This window comes from Capsicum annuum, chromosome 1, assembly GCF_002878395.1.
Source record: "Capsicum annuum cultivar UCD-10X-F1 chromosome 1, UCD10Xv1.1, whole genome shotgun sequence".
Lineage (NCBI taxonomy): Eukaryota > Viridiplantae > Streptophyta > Magnoliopsida > Solanales > Solanaceae > Capsicum > Capsicum annuum.
Window position 1 is genome coordinate 14,261,001 of NC_061111.1, and position 20,709 is coordinate 14,281,709.

The 20,709-nt window shown below is 37.6% G+C and overlaps 1 protein-coding gene across 3 annotated transcripts; it reads left to right on the forward strand.

The window, feature by feature from the left end:
- Window positions 1-736: 736 nt before the first annotated feature.
- On the forward strand, window positions 737-20,597 carry LOC107868908. Of its 3 annotated transcripts, none has more exons than XM_047394254.1 (23): window positions 737-874; window positions 2,084-3,180; window positions 5,399-5,514; window positions 6,618-6,826; window positions 7,037-7,156; window positions 7,480-7,608; window positions 7,691-7,816; window positions 11,095-11,150; window positions 11,308-11,407; window positions 11,891-12,008; window positions 12,145-12,354; window positions 13,578-13,902; window positions 14,711-14,804; window positions 15,274-15,382; window positions 15,489-15,757; window positions 15,863-15,987; window positions 16,263-16,497; window positions 17,021-17,209; window positions 17,305-17,588; window positions 18,051-18,261; window positions 18,333-18,572; window positions 19,479-19,564; window positions 20,137-20,597. In XM_047394254.1, the coding sequence occupies exons 2-23, from the start codon at window positions 2,357-2,359 to the stop codon at window positions 20,294-20,296; spliced, it is 4,335 nt and encodes a 1,444-aa protein (XP_047250210.1). In that variant the 5' UTR covers window positions 737-874; window positions 2,084-2,356; the 3' UTR covers window positions 20,297-20,597. The 3 variants fall into 3 exon arrangements, with proteins under 3 accessions (XP_047250210.1, XP_016571006.2, XP_047250207.1); XM_016715520.2 differs by having other exon boundaries at window positions 819-1,172; XM_047394251.1 differs by lacking the exon at window positions 737-874 and adding an exon at window positions 1,223-1,334.
- The last annotated feature ends 112 nt before the right edge of the window (window positions 20,598-20,709 follow it).

The window sequence follows — 20,709 nt, forward strand, 5'->3', positions numbered from 1 at the left end:
CGAGTAGTGTGAAATTTTTTGAGAAATATGTATATAAGTATTGTTGGGATGGGGGTGGGGACGGGGACATAAGTCACATTTATCATTTTTTGAAAAATGATCCCATGAGAGAAGTCATTTTTTCTCAAATGAAGAAAAATAAGTTGTTATAAATATTTTCCCAATATTTAACTATGAAATGAGTTGTTATTAATATTTTCCCAATATTTTACTATAACCAAATAAAAAAAAAAAAATATATTTTTCAGAAAACGTTTTTCATCCTACCAAACACACCCGAAATATCCGAGAAAGTTTAGAAGAACGGCAACTTATGGAAATGGAGGTGGTGTGCTTAGCTGTTAAGATAGCAAAGCAAAGCAAAGGAACGGGTGTCGGGAAAAAAATGGACTATTTTTCCCGCTACTTTCAGACCGATTTCAAGTAGAAAATAATAGAGAAATTAAAGAGAATAACAACACAAAAATTTAACGTGAAAAACTCTCTAATTGGAGAAAAACTACGAGTCTCCCAGAAAAATATTTATTATATAAAAATTATTAAACAATACAATACATAATATTTTTCTCACACACCCTCACTTCCTAAAATACGATTCTTAAAGAGATCTCCAAAAGAATTATTTCTAAACCTCTTTAATAGTAAACAAAAAAATAAATATTTTATGTGTATAAATAATAAAGAAGGTGAAGGTTTATTTATAACTCTCAACCTCAGTAAATTTCCGACGTAGATGGTTTTCTTTTCTTTAAAACAACTTCAACAGGGGGAAAATGGCAAAAGGGTAATAAAAGGGAAAAGATAAGGTGAATGTGGTAACGGTAGGAGCAGTGGATCTCAACTGGAAACACTGCAGCTAATACTTAACTCAATAGTAACACCTTTTCTCCTTCATTCTCTTTCTCTTTCTCTTTCCCTCTTCACTTCACTTTCACTGCTCCATTTTCAGTACATACATACATACATGTACAAACATCAATATCAACATCATCATCATCCACCATTGCCAACATCAAAGGGAAAAGTTAAAAAACACTGAAAAGGAAAAAAGAAATAGCAATTGAAACAACACACACTGAAAGCTACTTGTATACACTTTGCTTGCTTTTACTCAACTAAATATAATTCACAGATTTGACCACATTTGAATTCAGAAAATTTTCCTTTATTTGGTTAGTCTTACTTATTTTTTGAACTTGTTTATACTGGATATAAGTGTGTTTTCACTTTTTTTTTTTTCTTTTGGGTGATCGGTTTGTTTGTTTATTTAGTGTGTGTGGCTTTGGAGTGAAATGAGGGTTTAAATTGGGTATATGGTAATTAGATAGTTTTAGGTAAGTAAGTTTTTTTCTTTTTTTGGTTTGTTGATTTGAAAAGGATTTCTATGAATGTTGTCGGTAGATGTGGGATTATTTACTGTAGTACTGTTTTTATGTAAAGCTTTTGAATTAGGAATTGGATTTGTATCAATTTCTACATTGCATAATGAACTGAATTTTTCATTTTCATCTTCAGCACCATTCATTTGGGTTTTGGGGTTGGGGGTGTGAGAATTGAATCTTGCAAACTCAATCCTTGTGGACTTAATTTTTTTTAGTTTGACAGTCTTAAGATAAAGGGAGCGTTGGAGTAACTGGTACAACTGCTGCCAAGTGACTTTAGGGAGTCACAGGTTTGTGGAAACAGCCTCTTGTAGAAATGCAGTGGAAGGCTGCATAAAATAGGCCCTTGTGGTCCGGCTGTTTCCTGGACCCCATGCATAGCGGGAGCTTTAGTGCACCGGGCTGCTAGTTTTTTTGGTTTGTTGGTGTAAGATGGATAGTTAATTATATTCTTTTTGGCTGATGATCATGTTTAACTAGATGTTTTGCTGATCGAGGAGAATTAGTTTTGATGAATAGTGATGGTAGAAACAAGTATCATTATCTTCACGACTTCACGTTGCAAACCGTAGTCTATAAAGTAGAGTACAAGATACTTGTCGTGCAGTTCGTTTTAATTATTTTCAGTTTGCAATCGTAGACTTTGATTATTCTCTTTGGTTAAGAGTGATTGCAAACATGTTAATCATTTGGAAATGCAGGACATCAGTGGCTTGTGTACTTATTCTCAGAGCGGAGGTACCAAAAGTTACTCATGTTTTGGGCTTAACGAGAGAAAATTGAATGGATAAATATCATCTGCGAGGAGATACTGTATTTACATTGTTGTTGAATTGAAGCAAATTGGTTGAGATAAGAACTGTTCGAGAGGATTGAGCTTTCTGCCTTGTCTGCATTTCTGGCTTTACCGGCACAACTGTTTTGAGCTCAATCTCATGCTTTGAGATTATTAGTCTATTTTTCTTTGGGCGGTGATGCGTCCAATGCTAGCGAATTGCTTGCTCAATTGGTGCATTTTATGTCAACTCTTTATAATAGTGCTTTCCCTTGGTCTAGGGCAGTATAGAGGCGAGGCTGTTGCATTTGAGAAGCAAACAGATTATTATTTTGGATCAGTCAATATCACGTCTTATTATCAAGAATCAGAACTGCAATTTTTGACAAATAAATCAGTCTCGTGTGAGGACCTCGAAGGAGTTGGATCATTTGATACAAATTGCTTGCTGAATTCAGACTTGTATGTAAGTTCTGACTTGTATGTGTTGGGTACTGGGAACTTGGAGATACTTCCTCAGGTTTCTATTTGCTGTCCAATAAAAGGCTGTATTATAAGTTTCAATTTGACTGGCAATGTTAAAGTAGGACAAGATGCAACAATTGTAGCTGGTTCTGTTATTTTTTCTGCACTCAGTCTGACATTGGGACACAATTCCTCTATAAATACTACTGCATTGGGTGGAGCACCACCTTCTCAGACTAGTGGGACGCCAGTTGGGTGTGATGGCGCTGGTGGAGGACATGGTGGACGAGGTGCATCCTGCTTGAAAACTAACAAGACAAATAATTGGGGTGGTGATGTTTATGCTTGGTCTTCATTGTCAAAGCCATGGTCTTATGGAAGCAAGGGTGGTGGTATCTCTCGTGAACACACGTCTGGAGGAAGCGGGGGAGGACGTGTTTACCTTGATCTGAAAGATCTCCTGTATGTAAATGGATCCATACGCGCAGATGGGGGAGATGGAGGAATTAACGGCGGTGGGGGTTCCGGTGGAAGCATTTCTGTACATGCTCAAAAGTTGTGAGTAATATTCTGCTTGGACTTGCAGTATGAATTATCACTTCTTTGTTTCCTCAGTAATGTGTCAAATAACTTCTATAACAGTTTAACTATTCTCGAGCAATCGAATATACAAAGTCTATGCATCCTTATTATTGTTCCAAATAATCTGGACATCTAATTCTAGGCTGAAAATGTCAAATTATTATGTGAAAAGTAGAAATTAATAGTTTCCATGTCTTTCTAATTTTCTTAAAATGTCGTAGCAATCTATTTGTACGTGTGGTTCTCGTGTTTTAGCTGCTTGACCAGACCCCACTATGTGGGAATACAGTGGATATGCTGTTGTGTTTTAGCTGCTTGTGCGCTCTATGTCTGCTAACTCACAATTGCAGACATTAAATTCTTGTGCATTAAGATTCTCATCTTTCTAGTGGATTTGGTCTGTTAGGTTTTAGGCTATCCACTGCTTAGGTGTTGTTAAGAAAATAGACCCTGGACCTAATTCAACCCCAAAAAAACTTTGCTCGTGAGGTAAGAATTGCCTAAGATCATATACATGAGATAACGACTTATTTCTCCAACCACTTATTTGAAAAAATGACCTATTTCTTCAACCAGCTTGGAATACTTAAACACCCTCGGTATGTCAGGGTTGGGCATTTGGAGCCTAGGCAGCATAAGATGTCGGGGCCTAGTTTGGTTAGACCAAGAATCCAAATGGGTGGGGGGCTCTGATACCACTTGTTACGATCGAAACGACCAAGTTCTATGTGAAGATAGCACAACAAACTATGAATGATGTTAAATCAGTCAACTAAAGATAAATATACCAAAGGAGACAAAATTTTAACGTGGTTAAGAAAATTGACATACATCTACTGATGAAGATGCACATTTCACTACTCCAAAGAGAATATACAAGAGAGTACGAAAATATTGAGAGAATAACCTCGAAAAATTCATTCTTGAAGAGATTCACGTAGATGACGGCTAAGACTTATGTTTTACAAACCTAGTTGCTAGACTGAACTCTCTAACTCTGCAAGTCTACATTGTGAATGCTACCAAGAGACAAGGAATAGGTTTTATTTTATAGGATATGAGTAAATTTTTCCTCGAAGAAAGGAGAAAGCCAAATATGAAAGATTACATTAGTTTTCTGACAAAATAAATGTTCCACCTCCTTCACATAATCTTCAATGGGTTGGATTTCCATCTCTGCCACAATAACCATAATGTGCGGGCTGAACATCCAAATCCTCCTGACGAATTTTTCCTCTCCACTTGTAATGGTACTGTAGTTAAAATTTTCTGATACGAATTTTCAGTATCGTCAAATTGATGGACCTAGAGATAGACCATCTTTGGACCTAATTTGAACCTCACTCTAATACCATGTCATAAGTTCTCTTAAAACTTAAATCCCTCCAATGAATGGATAGATTATCATAATCTACATTAGGTACAACTCATTTTCAAATAAAAAAAAAATCTACACTGGATAAATAATGCTACAGATCAAATGGAGTGGCTAAGAGTTTTCACCATCATTGATAGCTCTGGTGACACAGAATACTGTGCTAAAGCATCATTCCACATGCACAAGAAGTGGAATTTTCTTTGGACAGTTGAACCCTATCACTTGAAAAATGGAACCACATTACAAAGAAGAAATGTACTTATCCTTCCAAATGCGGTAAAGCTTGACAGTATAATTATTGGTAAGCAAAATAATCAAAGCATCCTTACATCAGATTTTGCAAAGTCAATTTGCAGGTTTTTTTAATTATCACATAACCTTTTCATTCCTCATTTGACCTTTTCATTATTCTTTATATCTTCTCCTTATGATGCATAACCGTGATAGGTGCCCACATAAAAAATTTTAAAAATAAAGTAGTGATAGGCGACAACTAATAAAATGCACCAAAGATTCGTGTCCGATTCTTAATTCTCAGCATTGTTACTTTAGTGTCTGTAGCTATTTTTCCTTCTTTTTTCTTGCTTAGAATATGAATATTTGTCCATTCTCAAAAAAAGACTGATTAGTTGTGTCATTTCATTTGTTTTGTTTATGGAGTCTGTAAGAACCTCAATATTGAATCATTTCAATAACTATAAATTGATTTCAGACTTAAAACATTGCTTATATTCATTCTTCTACTGCAAATTTTCAATAACTATTTACAGTATTTGCATGCCTTGTATCTAACTTCAATATGGGATGCCTGAACAGGAAAGGATTTGGAGAAATAAGCGCAGCCGGTGGGAGGGGATGGGGTGGAGGTGGGGGTGGAAGAATCTCACTGAACTGTAACAGCAGACAAGAAGATGTAAAAGTTTCCGTGCATGGTTTGTGTTGATCATACTTGTTTTTGGCACATTCTATTGATCTGCAATATTTTATGACTGCTAACTTTTCAATTTTGTTTTGATAAATGGGTTCACTATTTGATGCACACTCTACAGTCTTATGTTGCTTTCTAATTCTTTTGAAAACGAAAAGCATTATATGGAAGATCGTATTATTCATGCCACAGGACCTCGGTTGAAGGTTATACAAATCCTAAACAGTAACCCTATCCTTGTTCGTCCTTCGAATGATGCCAGTGGAGGCTAACTCCTTCTGGATAACATGATGGATGAAGATTTTAGCGAGGTTAGGAATGGATGGTAACTACAGGTAAGCAAGCAAGAAGGACAGGTACCAAAAAGGGGGCGAGCTAAAGGAAAAATATCCTTTTTCTGCTTTCTAAAGCAAAGGGGGAGAGTATTGTTCAGAAGTAAAGGGGTAAAGAAAGGGAACTTCGTGCATGGTGTATACATTAGTGGGATCCTTCAAATGCATTCATATGGATAAACGTGCCTGCTTCAGTATTTACTCCCTCTATATGTCAACTGAGCGAACTAGGTCCTCAAAATACCTCGACAACAATCCAGCCCTCTGACCTATTAATCTTGAGGACAGCTTGAGCAGAACTGTTGGAATTCCTAAATTATCTTAGTTTTTTATATAATTAACACCTTCTGATTCAATACTCTACAATGGGATTGTTACTTCTTTGGATTTTTGAGGTTGAACTTTCATACCAAATCAATTAGATATACTTGTAATACGCGTGACCCATAGTAGACTGAACACAGATGAATGCGCAAACTGGATAGCTTTCAAATAGATGTATACAACTACTAGTTTATCTATCGTGATTGTTTCGAACCATAGTAGTTAATGATTTTAATGGTATCTCGGTTCGCAACCTGTATTGGCAATGCTGAGCGGGCTTCATCTTTAACCTCTATGTTAATCTGATCTTGAACCTGTTATCTAGGTGTGAAGGCATTTTTATGTTTATTGGAGGAAAATATATTATTCTGACTGAAGTATAAAGTTAACGTTGTCCAAGTGTTTAATGCTTCTGTTTAAGCTAGATAATCTATATTTGGTCTTTTGGCAGGTGGTTGGAGTATCGGTTGTCCTCAGAATGCTGGGGCAGCAGGTACTTTCTATGATGCATATGTACTGAGTTTACGGGTAGACAATGACAATATAACAACAGAAACAGAAACCCCTCTGCTGGATTTTTCGACTTCCCCTCTCTGGACAAATGTTTATATCGAGAACAATGCTAAAGTCTTAGTGCCTCTACTTTGGTCACGAGTTCAGGTCTGTATCTTGTTTTTCCGAGATTATCTATTGTTTGTGTTTGTTGGTGAAGAGTAGACTCAAATTATCAAAATCTCTTGTCTGTTAACTTTCAGAGTCACGTCGTTCTTGCTAAAACCACTAGTTACAAGTGGTCTAATTTTCAAGCTAATGTTTTGTTTTTCTTTTGGTTAACAAATTGTTCATTCCGTTCATAATTTCTGTATAAAGGTGAGGGGCCAAATTAGTCTACTTTATGGGAGCGGCATTGTCTTCGGGTTGTCTAATTTCCCAGTCTCTGAATTTGAGCTTGTCGCAGAGGAACTTCTAATGAGTGATTCTATAATAAAGGTAAAACTTCATGTGAGGATCTTTATTGCTTTCTAAAATATTGAATTGCCCTTTTTAGTATGGACCATTGTTTATTCTGACCTTTTAAAATTTTTCATTCAGTAATCACTGGCTATCAAGTTGTTGGACCAGATTTTTAACCTCACCTATTTAAATGCTAATAGTCTATTTCTTTTCTTAAACATGTCTCAAACATATTATAGATATAGTTAATTCTCCAACTATTTTCTGTTACAAAATTACATTCTAAATATATCTTGTTGAGATACACAAGCAGTATTAACTGTACTCTCTCTTCTCCTGATACAAAAATTGTATTGAAGGTTTATGGTGCACTTAGAGTGTCTGTAAAGGTGTTACTTATGTTGCAATCCCAAATCCAAGTTGATGGTGGAGGAAACACAGTTGTTACTACATCTGTCCTTGAAGTCAGGAATCTTGCTGTTCTGAAGGTAATTGTTAAAAGTCTACCGGATACATTGATACTGATATAGTTATATTCGTGGTAAATTAAAATAAAAGTCTCTTTTGCAGGGAAGGTCTGTTATTAGTTCAAATGCAAACTTGGCTTTATATGGTCAGGGACTCCTAACGTTGACTGGAGATGGTGATGCGATCATAGGCCAGAGGCTTTCCTTGTCACTATTCTATAACGTTACGGTAAGGCGATATATATATTTTTTGACAACTGGTGTCACGGTCTGCTTGTACCTGCTACATCCAACTAGAACAAAAAGCGGATAATATGCTATCAAGGTTTAGGAAAATGATTAGGCTATAAATTTGAATACACCTTGCCATCTTTGAAATTTAGTCAAACCTTCTCTGTGTAAATGTGCTTGCGGCATTAACTGTATGCTCTCTCTTCTCAGTTTATCCAACAGACAATTAGACCCTCTGTGGAAACATTGGAGGTCTTTCACCACATGTTTTTATAGTAGGTGTACAGGGAATATCTAATAACAGTTTGAATTTGTATGTAAGGTTTGTTTAATTGGTAAATATCACATTCTAGTTTGAATTTGGATTGTTTGATGGATTTTAATTCTTGAAGCTGCAACAAAAATGTATCCCACTTGTCAATGAAGTGGGGTGTAAAGGACACCTGGGGTCAATAGCAGTAGAAGCAAAAAAGCGATGGTGGCCCTTTCATACTAGTGTCGAATCGTCTAACAAAGAACCTATAGAGTACTAGTAGACGCTAACAACTATGACCAGAAGTCAACAGTCTATTTTTGAATATGCAAAATGAATGACCCCATATATAGAACAGACGAGCGGAAATCTTAATGAAAATACTGATTTCTAATTCTATTGTAGAAGATTAAGAACCTATTGATATCAAACACACATTTTAGATTCTGTTAGCTATGTAGATTTATTGACTGTTTATTGTTTCTTTTAAATTTGGTCTTTCTTTATTTGCAATAATTGAGAGGGTGTAAAAGATGAGAATCATAGTTCTATAAGACATGAATAACGCAAGAAAAATGGCATTTTCTTAAGATTTGGAGCTTGATGAAGTTTACCATCGTGATTGTCTTTGTGCAGTTTCTTCTACCAATTGGACTTTAGATAACAAGTACTTGTTTTCTCCAATGTTTTCATTGGACATTGTCGATAGTATGTGCTAGAGAGGTGTTGGGGGTCTCAAGTGGTCGTTCGGGCAAGCACCAAGGGGATTGGTGGTGGAACGAAGAGGTGAAAGGGAATGTGGAGGCCAAGAAAAGAGCGTATGCAAAGTTGGCGGAGAGTAAGGATGAAGAAGATAAACGGAAGAATATGGAAGAGTATAAGAGTGCTAAGCGAGAGGCGAAGTTAGCGGTCACGAGGGCTAAGGATACTTCTTTCGAGAGTTTATACACATTGTTAGATAGTAAAAGTGGGGATAAAAAGTTGTACAGGCTCGCCAAGGTTAGGGAGAGGAGGACTCGGGACCTAGATCAGGTGAAGTGTATTAAGGATGTGGACGACAAAGTTTTGGTGGAGGAGGGTCAGATTAGGAAGAGATGGCGGTCTTACTTTCATAAGCTCCTAAACGAAGGGAGGGATACTAGCGTTGTGTTGGGGGATTTGGAGCATTCCTAGAGGTTTCGTGATTATGGCTTATTGTAGACGCATTAGGGTTGAGAAGGAGGTTAAGGGGGTTATTCGTAGGATGCGTAGAGGTAGAGTGTCGGGGCCAGATGAGATTCCGGTGGATTTTTGGAAGTGCATAGGAGGGGCAGGCATGGAGTGGCTGACTCGGCTGTTTAACATAATTTTCAAGACAACAAGGATGCCTAAAGCTTGTAGGTGGAGTACGATGATCCCGTTGTATAAGAATAAGGGCGACATTTAGTATTGCAATAATTATAAGGGTATCAAGTTGAGTCACACTATGAAGGTTTGGGAGAGGGTGGTAGAGTTGAGGTTGCGAAGGATTGTTACTATTTCTGAAAATTAGTTTGGATTTATGCTAGGGCGCTGGACTACGGAGGCCATCCATCTCGTCAGGAGATTGGTGGAGCAGTATAGGGAAAGGAAAAAGGATTTGCACATGGTATTTATCTACTTAGCAAAAGCCTATGATAGAGTTCCCAGGGAGGTTCTTTGGAGGTGTTTGGAGGCTAGAGGTGTACCTATAGTATATGGTAGGGCGATTAAGGATATGTACAGCAGAGCCAAGGCTCGGGTTAGGACTAGGGGAGGGGACTCAGGGCACTTTCCCGTCTTGATGGGGTTACATCAAGGATCGACGTTTAGCCCTTTTTTTTTGCCTTGGTGATGGATGTTTTGACGCAGCCCATTCAGGATGAGGTGCCTTATTGTTTACTTTTTGCGGATGATGTAATTTTGATAGATGAGACACATAGTGGAGTTAATGCTAAGTTGGAGGGTTGGAGGCAAACTCTTTAGTCTAAAGGGTTTGGGTTGAGTAGGTCCAAGACGGAATATTTGGAGTGTAAGTTCAGCGAGGTGTCTCATGAGTCCGATGTGGTTGTTCAGCTTGACACTCATTCTATCAGTAAGAGAGATAGTTTCAAGTATTTAGGGTCGATGATTCAGGAGAATAGAGAGATTGACCAGCATGTCGCTCATCGGATCGGGGGAGGGTGACTGAAATGGAGGCTCGCCTCCGGTATCTTGTGTGACAAAAAGGTACCTTCCAAACTTAAAGGCAAGTTCTACAGAGTGGTGGTTAGACTGACTTTGTTGTATGGGGCGGAGTGTTGACCTGTTAAGAAGCCCACATCCAGAAGATGAAGGTGGCAGAGATAAGAATGCTTCGGTGGATGTGTGGATGTACTAGAAAAGAAGGGATTAGAAATGAGGTTATTCGAGATAAGGTGGGAGTGGCTTTGGAGGAAGTCAAGATGAGGGAAGCGAGGTTGAGATGGTTCGGTCATGTGATGAGGAGGAGCACGGATGTCCCCGTACGGAGGTGTGAGAGGTTGACTAGAGATGTGTTCAGGCGAGGTAGAGGTAGACCGAAGAAATATTGGAGGGAGGTGATTAGACATGATATGGAGGCTCCAGCTTACCGAGGACATGACCCTGGATAGGAAGTTGTGGAGGAAGCGAATTAGGGTAGAAGGTTAGTCTGAGTTAGGTTGTTGTATGTTTTGGTGTGTACTTGGAGTATCTTGCTTTTGGTACTGTTGAATATGTTAATTTCTATTGTATCTTGTTCTATTACTATTCCGTATCTTATCTTAGATTGCTTTATTTTGAGCCGGGGGTCTATCGGAGACAATCTCTCTATCTCACTTTTGAGGTAGTGGTATGGACTGGTAACACTTACCCTCTCCAGACCCCACTTGGTGGGAATATACTGGGTATGTTGTTGTTTTCATTGGACATTGCCTTCTCACTGTTGTTATTACCCATTAAGGGTTTCTGTCTTAGTTTTTACTGTTATACTCTGAGTAATTCTTTTGTGAACTTTCCATTGTTAGGTTGGTCCAGGATCTCTACTTCAAGCCCCCTTGGATGACAATAGAAGTAGAAGCAAGTACGGAGTCTTACTTCCTCTGTTTGATTACCGTCCAATTTAGTGTTATTATTTTATTTATGTCATTTTAACCTCCTTGCCTCTAAATAGGGTGACTGAGTCCAATTTAGTGTTATTATTTTATTTATGTCATTTTAACCTTCTTGCCTCCAAATAGGGTGACTGAATCACTGTGCGACAGCACAAGCTGTCCAATGGATTTGATTACACCGCCTGATGATTGCCATGTGAATTACACGCTGTCCTTTTCTCTACAAGTAAGAGAAACGTATTTGTACTTTGTTACTGCCAATAATGTGCGTGTGACGTATACATTTTTATACATTTGATTTCTTTCTAAAAGATGCATATTTTAAAGCAAAAAGTTTGCTTTTCCTTTTCTTTATTTACTAGATTTTCCTCCATTTCTTGCATGATTGAGTTAAAATCCATTGAAAAAATATTGGAGAGATGATCATGAATTAAAAGGTGGAACATAATCATTGAGAGGATTGCACTTCCTTTACTTATTCAGAATATAAGTTCTGCTTGATCTATCTCAATTACATCATATTTTGTCGTTCTGGGACATCACACACTTTTCATCTTTTACTCTGCTTGATAAGGCTACTAATGGTCACTTGGGACAGATGCCCCATTGCTTGAGATTAATTGTTCATTTCCTTATCTTACACAAATTATCAAGTTAGTGTATGCATTGCTTGAAACTACTTTTTTGTTTCCTTGTCTGCCATTGGCAGATTTGTCGAGTGGAAGACATTGTTGTCACAGGCATCATCAAGGGTAGCATTATACATGTTCACAGAGCCAGAACTGTTATTGTCGACTATGGTGGTACCATTACAGCCTCTGAATTAGGTCACGATTTTTGCTAGTGATTTTTCATTTATTTGCTGTCTTTTTTTCTTGGGTTCTGATTATTATGACCATGCTCCTCTGCTGAGACAACTGGAGAGAGTTTTCTAAAATTTATCATTTGACTTTTGACTTTCAGGTTGCAGTAAAGGTGTTGGCATGGGAAACTACTCAAATGGAGCAGGTGGTGGCGCTGGACATGGAGGAAGAGGTGGTTCGGGATTTTTCAATGGGAGGCTGAGTGAGGGCGGTCAGAGATATGGCCGTGCTGATCTTCCCTGCGAGTTGGGCAGTGGGAGTGAAGGTCCAGGCCACTCTAATGGACCTATTATTGGAGGCGGAATAATTGGTAAAAATGTTTTACTGTGTTATTATATTTAAATCTTTTCACATTATTTTTTAATTTGACTTTTCACATTGTTTTTTAATTTGTCTTGTTGTTTTATAGAGGCTTATAAAATTTGCACATTCCTCTTCATTTGTTTTCATCTAATTAACGAATCCCTTTTTGTTGATTTTTTAGTTTTTGGACCACTAGTTTGCCGCTTATCTGCTAGGACAATTGCGGTTACTGGAAATATGGTGTGCTCCAGGGTTCCTGTTTAGATTTTTGTGTGGTTGTAAGTGGTATTAGTGGAGATTAGGTTAGTGATATGAATGTTCTATTGGTGGGATTTTGGTTAGTTATATGAATATTCTATTGGTGGAGAGTAGGTTAGTGATATGAACATTCTATTGGTGGAATGCATATTCACGAGGAGAAATTAATGAATGGTAACAAAATATTTTTAACTCCGCAAATCCTGCATTATTCTTTGCAAATTAATGAGAACACTTCTACTTGTCTTTCCCTCTTCAACTAAAAAAATAAGCTGTTCGCATACTAGGGCAATTGGAACTTGAAGTTGTTTTATTAATAAATATCATACTAGTGCGGTGTGATCTGTGTCTACCTTGGCTGACTAGGCGACGCTCTAGATGGTGATTCTGTGGTATTCATCTCGATATCATACTAATAACCTGGGCTCTTAACAGCGAAGCACTGCTGTTAAGTTGCAGCATTAATCCTTCTTGGACTGTCACTCGAACAATGGGTCCCCAATAATATATTTAAATGTCTAATTGCTTTCTATTCTAAATTTGGTATTGCTACTTCAAATAAGCAGCATTGCTAAGTTCGTTGTCTTCCAGATATCTCTATCACTTTTAGTTGGTTAAGGAAAGTATATTGACTTATGGGCCCAACTATAGATTAGATAGAAAAGGAAGTGTAAGAATGGACTGTTGATCCTCTAGTCAAAGAGTAATTAGCATTTCAGGTTGCTACCCTATATCAACTTCATGCCTAGGCTGATCAATAGTCGGTGGAATCACATGCGTTTAACACAATTTCCTCTGGTAACCTCTGCATACCCACTTATATAATGTTTCCAAGTGTATGTTTTCTGTTTGAATAGTTTGTTAAGGCAGACTAACAAAAAGGTTATAATGCTCAAATGTGTATGAAGTTCTCAGAAATGAATGATAGACGCAAACTTACTTCTCGACTTTGACACTTTTTCATGGTCTCAGTGTTGGGATCCAGCCAGTGGCCTCTTCTGAGACTTGATGTTTACGGATCTATGAGGGCTGATGGTCAAAATTGCCGTACCCCTAGCAAAAACACAGATGGTTCTCTTGCTGGCGGAGTTGGTGGTGGATCTGGAGGAACAATTCTGCTTTTTCTTCAATCTCTTGCTCTTTTGGATAACTCAACTTTATCAGTTGTTGGAGGCTGTGGTGGCCCACTGGGTGGAGGTGGTGGTGGGGGTGGCAGAGTTCATTTTCATTGGTCTAAGATAAACATGGGCGAGCAGTATGTCCCTCTTGCAACTGTAAATGGCAGCATTTACCATAGGTAGGTTGTGTTCATGATATTTATGCATTTTACCAGTTGTTCATTTTCTTTGCTTTTCCTTTTTCGGTCGCGTTTGCATGCAGTATCTAGAGGTTTTGATTAAAAATTCATTTCAAAGTTTGTTTCCACTTTCTCCTTTGAGACAGTGTATTCCAGTTGTTCTTTTGTTTAACTTTGCTCGCTTTTTTTTTCTTTTTTTGAAATTGGTGACATCTTTTGTTTAACTTTGCCTTGGAACTTGCAACTTTCACTAGTTTTCCTCTTCATCTTGGTTTAGCATTAAAGACAAATACTTTTGACCTATTAAAAAATGTAATTTTCTATAAGATAACATGATTTTGTCAAGAAAAGAAAAAGTACTGGAAATAAGAGATGTGAAACTGAGCAAGAAAAAGAGATGTAATTATGAATAGAACTCACATTCTACCTGAGTACTCACTTTCATTTGAATGACAAGAAGCCAATTGTGTTTAGTGCAAAAGTTAGATCTGAATTCGATTATTGCATCTTGTCCAGCTAGTATAAAAAACAAAATATGGCAAGTTTCTCTTAATCTTAAAGTTGGAAGATAGTTGATAGTACCCAGTGATAGATATTTGTGGATTCCCTGCGCAACCAAATGTGATTTCCTGTGTCAGATCGATTATTCTTCAATTTTTTAACTGGTCTTTTATATGTTATGATCTACCAATCAAAAAGAAAAAAAGTGATGTTATGATTTAGAAGTTGTATTATGGTATGTTTGCGGATGTTTATCTCAGTAAATAGTAGATTGTCACTAAACTGGTGTATTTTTAAATTATTACAGTGGAGGTACTGGGGACGGTGGTGGTCTTCGTGGAGAGAAAGGCACAGTAACTGGAAGGAAGTGTCCCAAGGGCTTGTATGGTACTTTCTGTGCGGTAATTTTTCATGCTACGCTGTTTTATTACTGCCGTTATCGGTTTATCCTATGTTATTTAATCAGTACCTTTCACCCTGTATGTTGCTTCCTTCTCAAAAAAGAAATTTCTTGCTCTTAAGAAATTCGTTGATCGCAGATGAACCAAGTGATGCATTGTGGCACTTACCCTATTATATTTCATCCATCATTGTTGGATTAACAATATAAACATTGTTACTGACCAGATATACAGTAATTTAAAAAGATTAGGCAGTGAACCACAAAGCTTGCATCACTCGTGATCTAGAAGAGCTTGACCATGACTTTATGACTTGGCTTTTTTCGACCTTTCCATGAGTGTTTGGCAACCTGTTGTCATAATGTGACTTAATTTTTTGCTATTAATCCATTAGTATAGGCTATGACAATAAGATAATTTCCAGCTGGTTGACTGTGATAATCTCTGTCATCTTATTAAATTGAATCAGGAATGCCCTACTGGAACATACAAAGATGCTGAAGGATCAGAGCCTTCCCTGTGTATTCCCTGTTCCATTGAGCTCCTTCCTAGACGTGCTTATTTCATTCATAGGCGAGGTAATGGTCACTTTGAATGATTATTATATGAGATGCTGCTTACTTTCTCGAATCTTTTGAGTGTGCTGTACCAAAAGTCAATTAGTTGCATCAACTGCTGCTGCAGGAGGAGTAACTGAATCACCTTGCCCTTATAAATGTATCACTGATAAGTATAGGATGCCAAATTGCTATACACCTTTGGAGGAGCTCATATACACTTTTGGAGGCCCCTGGCTTTTTTCCCTGTTGTTGTCATGCATTGTCGTGCTGCTGGCTCTTTTATTAAGTACTTTGCGAATCAAAGTAGTAGGATCAGGGAGTTCTTATAACACTTCAAATTCGATGGACCATCACAGTCATCACCATTCCCCTCATCTCCTTTCCTTGTCTGAGGTATAAAACTCTTTATCTTTTAGCAAATTATCAAAAGCTGTATATTAACTTAGTAATTTTCTTCTTCATCTGCTAAGTTTCAACATTGTTTTTTCTAATTTCAAGGTCCGAGGTACTAGAACAGAAGAAACTCAGAGCCATGTCCACAGGATGTATTTTATGGGCCCCAATACCTTTCGCGAACCCTGGCATCTTCCTTACTCACCTCCTGATGCCATTATTGAGATTGTGTAAGAATTAATATCTACTTTGATTCTGGATAATAGTAAATGTGAGACTCCTAATAGGCCATATTCCCATGATAAACATGGTTTTGATATTAATCACTGATCACTCGACATACTTAGTATATCTCTTCAACAGATACATATATCTCTTGTAAGATGGACTTTGTGCTGAAGTTCGGAGAGTGGCTTGACTTATTGACAAACCATACCCGTTAGGGAATTCTCAATAGCTCCCTGTCGTCTAACTTCAGCATTTCTTTTGTGACATGGAATCGCAGGTATGAAGATGCTTTTAACAGATTTATAGATGAGTTTAATTCAGTTGCTGCATATGATTGGTGGGAAGGCTCTGTGCATAGCATACTCTCTGTCCTAGCATATCCTTGTGCTTGGTCTTGGAAACAGTGGCGGAGGAGAAGAAAAATTCACCGCCTTCAGGAGTATGTGAAGTCCGAATATGATCATTCATGTTTACGGTCCTGCCGTTCACGGGCGTTATACAAAGGAATGAAGGTTGGCCTAGTACCTATATTTCTGTAGTAGTCTTTATTGTGATTGTGTCAAGTTCGATGTGGTGCATTTTGGTTTTCTTTGCATTCTCTTTAAGAATGTTTTCTCATTCTCTTCAACTCTCTATGTGTATTATCACATTCTTGGGTTACAACTTGTGCTTGTACAAAATCCAAAAATTATGTAGTTAGAAGATGAATCCCTCAGCACTCTATACTTAAAAAATGAATTGATGGAACAGGGAGGGGTGGGATAGCATAATGGATGTGTACGTAGATTTGATGCATTCATTTGTTTGTACCTTTAGACCTCCATCATGTCAAGATTTTACAGGAAGTAGGTTTTACAACTTAGTACATTTAATTCAGATAATCAAGTTTTTCAAAGAATTAGCATGAAATAAAGATCTTTTGACGAATACTTGGAGACATGCGAGGACCTGTACACCTTAGTCATCCCACTTTGGTGGTCAGGGTTAGCATTTTTACTGCAAATACTGTTGCTTGATTTAATGAGTGTGTTGCAGGTTGGAGCAACACCAGACTTGATGGTTGCTTATATTGATTTCTTCCTAGGCGGTGATGAGAAACGCTTAGACATAGTAGCGAGTATACAGAAGAGATTTCCCATGTGCATTATCTTCGGTGGGGATGGAAGTTACATGTCACCATATAATCTTCATAGTGACACGTCATTGACAAATCTCCTTGCTCAGGTCTGTTGACATTTTTGCCGTTTGATTTTGTATTAGCAATTGCCACAAACCTGGTTTCTTGATTGTTAAAAGTGGAAAGATCTTATTTTTTGCAGCATGTGCCTTCGACTGTCTGGAATCGCCTGGTAGCTGGTTTAAATGCCCAGTTGAGAACTGTGAGGCATGGGTCAATCCGCTCTGCACTCCTACCTGTCTTGAATTGGGTTAGAAGTCATGGAAACCCCCAGCTTGAGTTTCACGGTGTTAAGATCGAGCTTGGGTGGTTTCAAGCTACCGCTAGTGGGTACTACCAATTGGGTATTTTGGTGCTGGCTGGTGATCATTCTCTCTATGATATCCCGCAAGCTGATAACTCGGAAAGCTGTGATGACTTCTCTAGGTAGTCTTGATTAGACACACATTGTTCTTTTTCACCTGTTGCTTATTATTGAAGCTTCTCTGCACAATCATGCAATGATCTTATTGGATTATTATTGTGTTTTCAACTTGAAGTTTCATGATAAGTGTCCGTCTTAACTTTGACCATATGCTACTTACTTGGAAAGCCTTGAGAACTTTGTTCTTCAGTTTGAAAGATAAATTAAACGATTCTGAAAGAATATGGATAATTGATTCTTTAAAGGAGACCGTGTTTGTCATCTACAACAGCAAACCCAAAAAGAAAAGAAGATGCATCTGTGTTTACTGTTTACATGGTGTCCGTGTCTCTGTGGTGCATATGGCATGGCATTTCTGATTATAAATGTCTAGACTCTATCTAGTATCATTCTTACGAATTTCAAAAGCATTTTAAATGAAAAACTGATTTCTGTTACAACATCCCCGATTGTATATCTTACAGGAAGGTTCCAAAAATAGTACGGAGGACTCTTAAGCAGCCTCAAGAAAGCCAGCAATGTTCAAGTCATGCATTATTATCCCGGAAAAAGATCACTGGTGGAATGAATGGTGGTCTGATAAATGATAGTACTGTGAAATCCCTGGATTTTAGAAGGGATTATCTCTTCCCGTGTTCTTTGCTATTGCACAATACCCGCCCAGTTGGTCGTGAGGTACTGTGCAGCTACTCAATTTGAGAATATGATTTTATCATTAATCTAACGTTTCGTACTATGTGTTTCAGGACACTGTACAGCTGCTGATCACCATCTTACTATTGGCAGATCTGTTTGTTACCCTTCTTACTTTAGTTTTGTTCTATTGGGTATCCCTTGGGGCTTTTCTTGCTATACTTCTTATCCTCCCTTTATCTTTGCTCTCACCTTTCCCGGCTGGCCTGAATGCCTTGTTCAGCAAAGGTCCAAAAAGAGCTACTCTTGCTCGAGTTTACGCACTGTGGAATGCTACATCTTTATCTAATATTGTAAGTTTCTCTACGGGTGCCATTATATTTGCATGCTTCATTAATAAAGTTAGCATGGATAGAATTCATCCATGATGCAACTTGAGATGTCACGATGATACTTATCTGATGACATAATAATGTCATTCCACATGGAACTCTCTTCTAAAACTTTTGGCTATATTGAACTCTGGGTGGAGGGGCAATACCTGCTTTTCGTCCTTATTCTTCCCCTGCAATTATAAGCTAGTAACTGAAAAGATTTGTGAAGACACGTGAAAAATGTAAGAGAAGTTTATGAAGGCAGTCCAATTCTAGAATGATAAAGCAGTTGAATCGAGAATGTAGTAGTTTCAAATCCCATATTGTTAGGAACAAAATTTGACTTCCTTGCTTTACATATGATTCTATTTTGTAAAAATGTTAATCCAAACAGCCTTAAATTCAGAAGTTTTGTGACTTTGACATATTAGAAGTCCAATGGACAAGTAACAGCCTTTGCTCTTTCCTATTATTCTCTGTAAAACATAATTTATAATTCATGCCATGACCTTTAATATGATAATAAGGTGCATTTGGTCACATAATATGTGGATAAATCTAGATGGACTGAACTTGAATATCATGCGGGCTGTGGCAACTAAACATTGGGAGATAATGTACATTTGGTTGGAACTAGTGCCTCGTAAAATATGGTTAAATCTAGAATGACCAATCATGCGGCAGCTAAACTATATGGAGATGGGGTACATTTTGTTTGGTCTATTGAAGAAACCACACTTTATGGGTTTTAAATTTGAGGATAACTACATATGATTGCGGCCTAAATGATTGTCCGAGGATAAATGCTAACATACAGGGGTATCGGTGATTAGATCTGCACCTTCTTTTACTTCGCTTGAGAGAATCTGTTTTTCCTTCATGCAGGCTGTTGCTTTTATCTGCGGTATAATCCACTATGGAGTTGCTGCATTGAAGCCCCTAGATGAAGAAAGCATTTGGTATACAAAAAGGTGAGATTTTCAATATTTCTACATCCAAAGTGCATCGCAGCCCCTAGCCTCATTAAGTCACAGCATGAGATGTAAAGAAAGTCATTAGTCTGGATCTAGGAATTTGAGTGTAGTTCCCCAACAAGAAACATTTAGAACTAAAAAGGGTAGCCCGGTGCACTAAGCTCCCTCTATGTGCGTGCGGTGTCCGGGGAAAGGCAGAACCACAAGAGGTCTATTGTACGCAACTTACCCCGTACTTCTGCAAGAGGTTGTTTCCACTGCTCGAATCTGTGACCTCCTGGTCAAGTGACAAGTACTTTACCAGTTATTTCAAGGCTCCCCTTTGAGAAGCATTAAGAGCTAAAAAGAACATAACTTTTGACATCTTCGATAACATGGTCATAAATAATAGTGTCTGAGGAGGATTAGTGACAGAAAAACACAGCTGAAAATCGATATTCACACTTACAAGCCATTTTATATCTATGCATATGATGTATATATATGTATCAATCGATCAATCAACGCTAATGCAATCCGAAGCTTGTTTAGCAATTGTATTTAATAGTTAAAATTATTTGTATTGTCAGGGAAGATGACAAATGGTGGCTTTTTCCTACAATTCTGCTCCTATTTAAGTCGGTTCAAGCTCGATTTGTTGATTGGCATATAGCAAACTTAGAAGTTCAAGATTTCTCTCTATTCAGTCCAGATCCCGATACGTTTTGGGCCTATGAAGCTGTTTCTTGACATGAAGAACATCTTTGGATATAGTATGGAGATATTGTGCAAATTTTTTTGGAATAGCACTTGTTGGAATTTTGACCTGTATATATATGTCCACATCAGTACAAAAGCATTGGTATACATGTGCAGTTATTTTATTTTTTTTAATGTAATTAGTGGTTTGAGGAGAACAGTAAGCAGATGATAGGGGTTTAGATAGAGGATTTTTACATTAGTTTTTTTCCTTGTAAAGGGAATGTATAGGTGATTTAAATTATTTTTGAGAGAACACAAATGGAATAGGAGCAAGTATTTTTCTTCTTTATTTAACCTAAGTACTACTAGAATTAGTGAAATGTGATGCAATTTTGTTCTCCTTAATTCAGCTTGTTAATTGTGGAACTAATCTGATCAAGGATCTCTAGATGTAGATGCCC

Bases quoted from the DNA above. Each gene is read 5' to 3' on its own strand.
- LOC107868908 (XM_047394254.1), top strand. From the start codon at position 2,357: ATGCGTCCAATGCTAGCGAATTGCTTGCTCAATTGGTGCATTTTATGT. The intron at 12,009-12,144 runs GTCACGATTTTT...TTTGACTTTCAG, and splicing joins CATTACAGCCTCTGAATTAG to GTTGCAGTAAAGGTGTTGGC. The intron at 18,573-19,478 runs GTAAGTTTCTCT...TCCTTCATGCAG, and splicing joins CTACATCTTTATCTAATATT to GCTGTTGCTTTTATCTGCGG.